Source organism: Oncorhynchus tshawytscha, unplaced genomic scaffold (assembly GCF_018296145.1).
Source record: "Oncorhynchus tshawytscha isolate Ot180627B unplaced genomic scaffold, Otsh_v2.0 Un_contig_57_pilon_pilon, whole genome shotgun sequence".
NCBI classification, from domain to species: Eukaryota; Metazoa; Chordata; class Actinopteri; order Salmoniformes; family Salmonidae; genus Oncorhynchus; species Oncorhynchus tshawytscha.
Window position 1 is genome coordinate 712,501 of NW_024609823.1, and position 10,000 is coordinate 722,500.

Sequence of the window (10,000 nt, forward strand, 5' to 3'; positions counted from 1 at the left end):
GGGATCATTTATTCTAATGCATTCCAAATGACACCCTATTCCCTATATAGTGCACTACAGCCTATAGTGCTCAGTCAAAAGTAGTGCACTATGTAGGTACTAGGGTGCCATTTGGGGCGTAACCTGATTTAACTATCTCGTTATTGCTGCAGCTCCACTGATCTATGACTGTCAACACGCATGCTAAGAGTTATATTTCTGTATGTGCCAGGGACACGTAATGCCCTTGGAGCTGAGGCACAGAATAATATGGTTTTTGGGGTGACAGCACTGACAGTTAAAAGCATGAGGAACGGCTCTTGTGTTTGGCACAGACACACACACACACACACACACACACACACACACACACACACACACACACACACACACACACACACACACACACACACACACACACACACACACACACACACACACACACACACACACACACACACACACACACACACACACACACACACACACACACACACACACACACACACACACACACACACACACACACACACACACACACACACACACACACACACACACACACACACACACACACACACACACACACACACACACACACACACACACACACACACACACACACACACACACACACACACACACACACACAGACACACACACACACACACACACACACACACACACACACACACACACACACACACACACACACACACACACACACACACACACACACACACACACACACACACACACACACACACACACACACACACACACACACACACACACACACACACACACACACACACACACACACACACACACACACACAAAAACATTCTCCCTTGTCTCTAGAATAAAGGAGAGTTTTGGTGCCAACATGACGTCCGTCCATCACGATTGTAAATCTCCAACAGTCTGCTGTACTGTAGGCCTGTACTGTATCTGTGTCCCATGGCTATCGTCTGTGGGGATTCTGATACAGTGAAGGTAAACTCACTGCACTGTACACCCCTGGTCGTTGTGTGTGTGTGTGTGTGTGTGTGTGTGTGTGTGTGTGTGTGTGTGTGTGTGTGTGTGTAGGCCTGTACTGTATCTGTGTCCCATGGCTATCGTCTGTGGGGATTCTGATACAGTGAAGGTAAACTCACTGCACTGTACACCCCTGGTCGTGTGTGTGTGTGTGTGTGTGTGTGTGTGTGTGTGTGTGTGTGTACTGTATCTGTGTCCTGTACTGTATCTGTGTCCCATGGCTATCGTCTGTGGGGATTCTGATACAGTGAAGGTAAACTCACTGCACTGTACACCCCTGGTCGTTGGGTGGGGGTGCGTGTGTGTGTGTGTGTAGGCCTGTACTGTATCTGTGTCCCATGGCTATCGTCTGTGGGGATTCTGATACAGTGAAGGTAAACTCACTGCACTGTACACCCCTGGTCGTTGGTGGGGTGTGTGTGTGTGTGTGTGTGTGTAGGCCTGTACTGTATCTGTGTCCCATGGCTATCGTCTGTGGGGATTCTGATACAGTGAAGGTAAACTCACTGCACTGTACACCCCTGGTCGTTGGGGTGTGTGTGTGTGTGTGTGTGTGTGTAGGCCTGTACTGTATCTGTGTCCCATGGCTATCGTCTGTGGGGATTCTGATACAGTGAAGGTAAACTCACTGCACTGTACACCCCTGGTCGTTGGGTGGGTGGTGTGTGTGTGTGTGTGTGTAGGCCTGTACTGTATCTGTGTCCCATGGCTATCGTCTGTGGGGATTCTGATACAGTGAAGGTAAACTCACTGCACTGTACACCCCTGGTCGTTGGGTGGGTGCGTGTGTGTGTGTGTGTAGGCCTGTACTGTATCTGTGTCCCATGGCTATCGTCTGTGGGGATTCTGATACAGTGAAGGTAAACTCACTGCACTGTACACCCCTGGTCATTGGGTGGGTGTGTGTGTGTGTAGGCATGCATTTTTCAGTCAATGTAGGTCAAATTGACCACTTCTATTTGCCAAGTCATTGTGTTTAGCTGTAGTACAGCAGTAGTATGTGTTTATTACTTGTTCACATCCTGCAAGCAGATTCTACATGTATAATTATTTCAGAGTCACAAACACAAAACACTGGTCCTACTTACTGGGATGATGGCTCCACACACACCTACGGGCTCATGTCTGGTGAAACACATAAACGTGTCATCTGGAGAAGCAACAACACAACAACAAGAGGCTCATTATCAATCTCTCTCCATGGCATCCTTTCTCATTTATTTAGTTTACAGTCTGTTTAAATTTGGCATCCTTTCTCATTTATTTAGTTTACAGTCTGTTTAAATGTGGCATCCTTTCTCATTTATTTAGTTTACATTCTGTTTAAATTTGGCATCCTTTCTCATTTATTTAGTTTACAGTCTGTTTAAATGTGGCATCCTTTCTCATTTATTTAGTTTACAGTCTGTTTAAATGTGGCATCCTCATTTATTTAGTTTACAGTCTGTTTAAATGTGGCATCCTTTCTCATTTATTTAGTTTACAGTCTGTTTAAATGTGGCATCCTTTCTCAGTCTGTTTAAATTGGCATCCTTTTCATTTATTTAGTTTTAGTCTGTTTTTACAGTCTGTTTAAATGTGGCATCCTTTCTCATTTATTTAGTTTACAGTCTGTTTAAATGTGGCATCCTTTCTCATTTATTTAGTTTACAGTCTGTTTAAATGTGGCATCCTTTCTCATTTATTTAGTTTACAGTCTGTTTAAATGTGGCATCCTTTCTCATTTATTTAGTTTACAGTCTGTTTAAATGTGGCATCCTTTCTCATTTATTTAGTTTACAGTCTGTTTAAATGTGGCATCCTTTCTCATTTATTTAGTTTACAGTCTGTTTAAATGTGGCATCCTTTCTCATTTATTTAGTTTACAGTCTGTTTAAATGTGGCATCCTTTCTCATTTATTTAGTTTACAGTCTGTTTAAATGTGGCATCCTTTCTCATTTATTTAGTTTACAGTCTGTTTAAATGTGGCATCCTTTCTCATTTATTGGCATCCTTTCTCATTTATTTAGTACAGTCTGTTTAAAGTCTGTTTAAATGTGGCATCCTTTCTCATTTATTTAGTTTACAGTCTGTTTAAATGTGGCATCCTTTCTCATTTATTTAGTTTACAGTCTGTTTAAATGTGGCATCCTTTCTCATTTATTTAGTTTACAGTCTGTTTAAATGTGGCATCCTTTCTCATTTATTTAGTTTAAAGTCTGTTTAAATGTGGCATCCTTTCTCATTTATTTAGTTTAAAGTCTGTTTAAATGTGGCATCCTTTCTCATTTATTTAGTTTACAGTCTGTTTAAATGTGGCATCCTTTCTCATTTATTTAGTTTAAAGTCTGTTTAAATGTGGCATCCTTTCTCATTTATTTAGTTTACAGTCTGTTTAAATGTGGCATCCTTTCTCATTTATTTAGTTTAAAGTCTGTTTAAATGTGGCATCCTTTCTCATTTATTTAGTTTACAGTCTGTTTAAATGTGGCATCCTTTCTCATTTATTTAGTTTACAGTCTGTTTAAATGTGGCATCCTTTCTCATTTATTTAGTTTACAGTCTGTTTAAATGTGGCATCCTTTCTCATTTATTTAGTTTACAGTCTGTTTAAATGTGGCATCCTTTCTCATTTATTTAGTTTAAAGTCTGTTTAAATGTGGCATCCTTTCTCATTTATTTAGTTTAAAGTCTGTTGTGGCATCCTTTTCATTTATTTAGTTTACAGTCTGTTTAAATGTGGCATCCTTTCTCATTTATTTAGTTTAAAGTCTGTTTAAATGTGGCATCCTTTCTCATTTATTTAGTTTACAGTCTGTTTAAATGTGGCATCCTTTCCCATTTATTTAGTTTAAAGTCTGTTTAAATGTGGCATCCTTTCTCATTTATTTAGTTTAAAGTCTGTTTAAATGTGGCATCCTTTCTCCATTTATAAAGTCTGTTTAAATGTGAGCATCCAGTCATTTATTTAGTTTACAGTCTGTTTAAATGTGGCATCCTTTCCATTTATTTAGTTTAAAGTCTGCCCTTTCTAAAAGTCCCTGTGCCCTGCTCCTCCTCTGCCCTTCTAAAAGTCCCTGTTTGCCCTGCTCCTTTCCTATTTGCCCTTCTAAAAGTCCCTGTGCCCTGCTCCTTGCCCTTCTAAAAGTCCCTGTGCCCTTCTCCTCCTCTGCCCTTCTAAAAAGTCCTCCTCTGCCCTTCTAAATGCCCTGGCTCTGCCCTTCTAAAAGTCCCTGTGCCCTGCTCCTCCTCTGCCCTTCTAAAAGTCCCTGTGCCCTGCTCCTCCTCTGCCCTTCTAAAAGTCCCTGTGCCCTGCTCCTCCTCTGCCCTTCTAAAAGTCCCTTGCCCTGTTCCTCCTCTGCCCTTCTAAAAGTCCCTGTGCCCTGCTCCTCCTCTGCCCTTCTAAAAGCTCCTCCTGTGCCCTTCTAAAAGTCCCTGTGCCCTGCTCCTCCTATGCCCTTCTAAAAGTCCCTGTGCCCTGCTCCTCCTCTGCCCTTCTAAAAGTCCCTGTGCCCTGCTCCTCCTCTGCCCTTCTAAAAGTCCCTGTGCCCTGCTCCTCCTCTGCCCTTCTAAAAGTCCCTGTGCCCTGCTCCTCCTCTGCCCTTCTAAAAGTCCCTGTGCCCTGCTCCTCCTCTGCCCTTCTAAAAGTCCCTGTGCCCTGCTCCTCCTCTGCCCTTCTAAAAGTCCCTGTGCCCTGCTCCTCCTCTGCCCATTCTAAAAGTCCCTGTGCCCTGCTCCTCCTTCTGCCCATTCTAAAAGTCCCTGTGCCCTGCTCCTCCTATGCCCTTCTAAAAGTCCCTGTGCCCTGCTCCCTCCTCTGCCCATTCTAAAAGTCCCTGTGCCCTGCTCCTCTCTGCCCATTCTAAAAGTCCCTGTGCCCTGCTCCTCCTATGCCCTTCTAAAAGTCCCTGTGCCCTGCTCCTCCTCTGCCCATTCTAAAAGTCCCTGTGCCCTGCTCCTCTTCTGCCCATTCTAAAAGTCCCTGTGCCCTGCTCCTCCTCTGCCCTTCTAAAAGTCCCTGTGCCCTGCTCCTCCTCTGCCCATTCTAAAAGTCCCTGTGCCCTGCTCCTCTTCTGCCCATTCTAAAAGTCCCTGTGCCCTGCTCCTCCTATGCCCTTCTAAAAGTCCCTGTGCCCTGCTCCTCCTCTGCCCATTCTAAAAGTCCCTGTGCCCTGCTCCTCCTCTGCCCTTCTAAAAGTCCCTGTGCCCTGCTCCTCCTCTGCCCATTCTAAAAGTCCCTGTGCCCTGCTCCTCCTCTGCCCATTCTAAAAGTCCCTGTGCCCTGCTCCTCCTCTGCCCATTCTAAAAGTCCCTGTGCCCTGCTCCTCTTCTGCCCATTCTAAAAGTCCCTGTGCCCTGCTCCTCCTCTGCCCTTCTAAAAGTCCCTGTGCCCTGCTCCTCCTCTGCCCATTCTAAAAGTCCCTGTGCCCTGCTCCTCCTCTGCCCATTCTAAAAGTCCCTGTGCCCTGCTCCTCCTCTGCCCATTCTAAAAGTCCCTGTGCCCTGCTCCTCCTCTGCCCATTCTAAAAGTCCCTGTGCCCTGCTCCTCCTCTGCCCATTCTAAAAGTCCCTGTGCCCTGCTCCTCTTCTGCCCATTCTAAAAGTCCCTGTGCCCTGCTCCTCCTCTGCCCATTCTAAAAGTCCCTGTGCCCTGCTCCTCCTCTGCCCATTCTAAAAGTCCCTGTGCCCTGCTCCTCCTCTGCCCATTCTAAAAGTCCCTGTGCCCTGCTCCTCTTCTGCCCATTCTAAAAGTCCCTGTGCCCTGCTCCTCTTCTGCCCATTCTAAAAGTCCCTGTGCCCTGCTCCTCCTCTGCCCATTCTAAAAGTCCCTGTGCCCTGCTCCTCCTCTGCCCATTCTAAAAGTCCCTGTGCCCTGCTCCTCTTCTGCCCATTCTAAAAGTCCCTGTGCCCTGCTCCTCTTCTGCCCATTCTAAAAGTCCCTGTGCCCTGCTCCTCCTCTGCCCATTCTAAAAGTCCCTGTGCCCTGCTCCTCCTCTGCCCATTCTAAAAGTCCCTGTGCCCTGCTCCTCTTCTGCCCATTCTAAAAGTCCCTGTGCCCTGCTCCTCTTCTGCCCATTCTAAAAGTCCCTGTGCCCTGCTCCTCCTCTGCCCATTCTAAAAGTCCCTGTGCCCTGCTCCTCTTCTGCCCATTCTAAAAGTCCCTGTGCCCTGCTCCTCTTCTGCCCATTCTAAAAGTCCCTGTGCCCTGCTCCTCCTCTGCCCATTCTAAAAGTCCCTGTGCCCTGCTCCAAGGTAGGCGAATAAAAACACAGACACCCCTCTTCTGCCCATTCTAAAAGTCCCTGTGCCCTGCTCCTCTTCTGCCCATTCTAAAAGTCCCTGTGCCCTGCTCCTCTTCTGCCCATTCTAAAAGTCCCTGTGCCCTGCTCCTCCTCTGCCCATTCTAAAAAGTCCCTGTGCCCTGCTCCTCTTCTGCCCATTCTAAAAGTCCCTGTGCCCTGCTCCTCCTCTGCCCATTCTAAAAGTCCCTGTGCCCTGCTCCTCCTCTGCCCATTCTAAAAGTCCCTGTGCCCTGCTCCTCCTCTGCCCATTCTAAAAGTCCCTGTGCCCTGCTCCTCTTCTGCCCATTCTAAAAGTCCCTGTGCCCTGCTCCTCTTCTGCCCATTCTAAAAGTCCCTGTGCCCTGCTCCTCTTCTGCCCATTCTAAAAGTCCCTGTGCCCTGCTCCTCCTCTGCCCATTCTAAAAGTCCCTGTGCCCTGCTCCTCTTCTGCCCATTCTAAAAGTCCCTGCTCCTCACATGGCTGAAAGTCCTGTTTAATAGAAGGAAATAGAGCGGGGAGATAGAGTCCCCAATAACCAGACTATTAAGTCTATTGTTCGGAGTGAAATGTCACCCTTGACCTTCTTGGAATGGAGGGGCAATTAAAAGCGTCCCCCATCTCGAACACCCCCCCCTCCATTTAATTGCTGCAATGTCCCACCCTCCTCGTTCTCTGTAGCAGTCAACTGGCTTTTTTGGGAGGGTAAATACAGTTGAACTATAAATAAGTTAAGTTGGAATGTTTATGCGATAGAGTTGACCTTAAACTACTCTGTTCAGCAGAATGTACTTACTTGGGGTGTTGCGGGTACTGAAAGGTTTGTTAAAACCCTGCACCAACAACTGTGGTTACAACATGTCAGTGTGCCATGTTGCACATGTGTTGCAGCAATTGTTCCACCGATAGTCTACTGTGGTGCAACCAAAGGTTTTAGTGCCCTCAACTCTAACAGCACAACTCCAAGGTAGGCCGACAAAAAACACAGACAGGAAACGGTCTATTTAAAAATACATGTATAATACTGCACAGTAACATGAACTTACACCAACACAAGACATTCAAAATCCTTTTTCACTACTGTACCTCAGTATCTGTGCAACTAAGGTCCATCCTTCTGACATAGCAACTAGCGGGAACAACTTACTGACTCCAATGCTGCCTTGACACCCTATTCCCGATATAGTGCTCTACTTTTGGCACCTTACTTCCTTCCGTGACATTTTGCATGATCCCCCTCCACCTCCACACACGGACATGTCAAAAGCCCAGCTGATAGCCTAGATAATGGGTTCAATCTGACACTCTCACTCCGTGACCTTGTCTTGTCTGTTCTATTGATGTATGTGGTGATTACAGCCAGACAGACTGCTACACACCCAGGATCCATTATCCCCCTGTGTCCTGGGTGAGCCCACTCATCCCACACTTTACAGCTTATCAAAGGTTCCATTTCCATAGCCAGGGGAGTGGACATGGGATATAAAGTAGAGTAGAGGGAATGAGCCTGTGTCCCAAATAGCACCCTATTCCCTATGTAGTGCACTACTTTTGAGCAGTGCACCTTTGCTTATTTAGGCCCAGAGCGTTTTTTTTGTGTGTTTTTTTGAAGGAGAGAGGAATTCCAAACTCCTTTCGTATTTGTATTATTTTCATGACAGGTTAGGAGTAGAGAGACAGAGTAGAGAGAGCATAAATATGTAGGGCTGATGTGGGGATTGAACCAGCAGCCCCATCTCAGGGGGTATATATATGGTTCTAAAGGTGAGAGCATTACCTGCTCGACCAGACTCCGGGCCCAGAGCTGTTTCTAAGTCACCAAGTTGTTCCTGACAGGTAAAGGAGTGACTGTATACAGACTATTATACCAGGGGACAGTCATCTTAGTCTGGGAGTTGTTCCTGACAGGTAGAGGAGTGACTGTATACAGACTATTATACCAGGGGACAGTCATCTTAGTCTGGGAGTTGTTCCTGACAGGTAGAGGAGTGACTGTATACAGACTATTATACCAGGGGATAGTCATCTTAGTCTGGGAGTTGTTCCTGACAGGTAGAGGAGTGACTGTATACAGACTATTATACCAGGGGACAGTCATCTTAGTCTGGGAGTTGTTCCTGACAGGTAGAGGAGTGACTGTATACAGACTATTATACCAGGGGACAGTCATCTTAGTCTGGGAGTTGTTCCTGACAGGTAGAGGAGTGACTGTATACAGACTATTATACCAGGGGATAGTCATCTTAGTCTGGGAGTTGTTCCTGACAGGTAGAGGAGTGACTGTATACAGACTATTATACCAGGGGATAGTCATCTTAGTCTGGGAGTTGTTCCTGACAGGTAGAGGAGTGACTGTATACAGACTATTATACCAGGGGATAGTCATCTTAGTCTGGGAGTTGTTCCTGACAGGTAGAGGAGTGACTGTATACAGACTATTATACCAGGGGATAGTCATCTTAGTCTGGGAGTTGTTCCTGACAGGTAGAGGTGACTGTATACAGACTATTATACCAGGGGTCATCTTAGTCTGGGATCTTACAGACTATTATACTAGTCATCTTAGTCTGGGAGTTGTTCCTGACAGGTAGAGGAGTGACTGTATACAGACTATTATACCAGGGGATAGTCATCTTAGTCTGGGAGTTGTTCCTGACAGGTAGAGGAGTGACTGTATACAGACTATTATACCAGGGGATAGTCATCTTAGTCTGGGAGTTGTTCCTGACAGGTAGAGGAGTGACTGTATACAGACTATTATACCAGGGGATAGTCATCTTAGTCTGGGAGTTGTTCCTGACAGGTAGAGGAGTGACTGTATACAGACTATTATACCAGGGGATAGTCATCTTAGTCTGGGAGTTGTTCCTGACAGGTAGAGGAGTGACTGTATACAGACTATTATACCAGGGGATAGTCATCTTAGTCTGGGAGTTGTTCCTGACAGGTAGAGGAGTGACTGTATACAGACTATTATACCAGGGGATAGTCATCTTAGTCTGGGAGTTGTTCCTGACAGGACTATTATACCAGGGATAGTCATCTTAGTCTGGGAGTTGTTCCTGACAGGTGAGGAGTGACTGTATACAGACTATTATACCAGGGGATAGTCATCTTAGTCTGGGAGTTGTTCCTGACAGGTAGAGGAGTGACTGTATACAGACTATTATACCAGGGGATAGTCATCTTAGTCTGGGAGTTGTTCCTGACAGGTAGAGGAGTGACTGTATACAGACTATTATACCAGGGGATAGTCATCTTAGTCTGGGAGTTGTTCCTGACAGGTAGAGGAGTGACTGTATACAGACTATTATACCAGGGGATAGTCATCTTAGTCTGGGAGTTGTTCCTGACAGGTAGAGGAGTGACTGTATACAGACTATTATACCAGGGGATAGTCATCTTAGTCTGGGAGTTGTTCCTGACAGGTAGAGGAGTGACTGTATACAGACTATTATACCAGGGGATAGTCATCTTAGTCTGGGAGTTGTTCCTGACAGGTAGAGGAGTGACTGTATACAGACTATTATACCAGGGGATAGTCATCTTAGTCTGGGAGTTGTTCCTGACAGGTAGAGGAGTGACTGTATACAGACTATTATACCAGGGGATAGTCATCTTAGTCTGGGAGTTGTTCCTGACAGGTAGAGGAGTGACTGTATACAGACTATTATACCAGGGGATAGTCATCTTAGTCTGGGAGTTGTTCCTGACAGGTAGAGG

General features: G+C 45.9%; 1 protein-coding gene across 1 annotated transcript in view; it reads right to left on the reverse strand.

Moving 5' to 3' along the window:
* The window catches only part of aldh1a3 (aldehyde dehydrogenase 1 family, member A3), a 39,980-nt gene that overhangs the window by 20,115 nt on the left and 9,865 nt on the right, over positions 1 to 10,000 (reverse strand). The window contains exon 5 of the mRNA XM_042319043.1: positions 2,106 to 2,167. Within this exon, the coding sequence (XP_042174977.1) occupies positions 2,106 to 2,167 (62 nt within the window). The remainder of the gene's footprint in view (positions 1 to 2,105; positions 2,168 to 10,000) is intronic.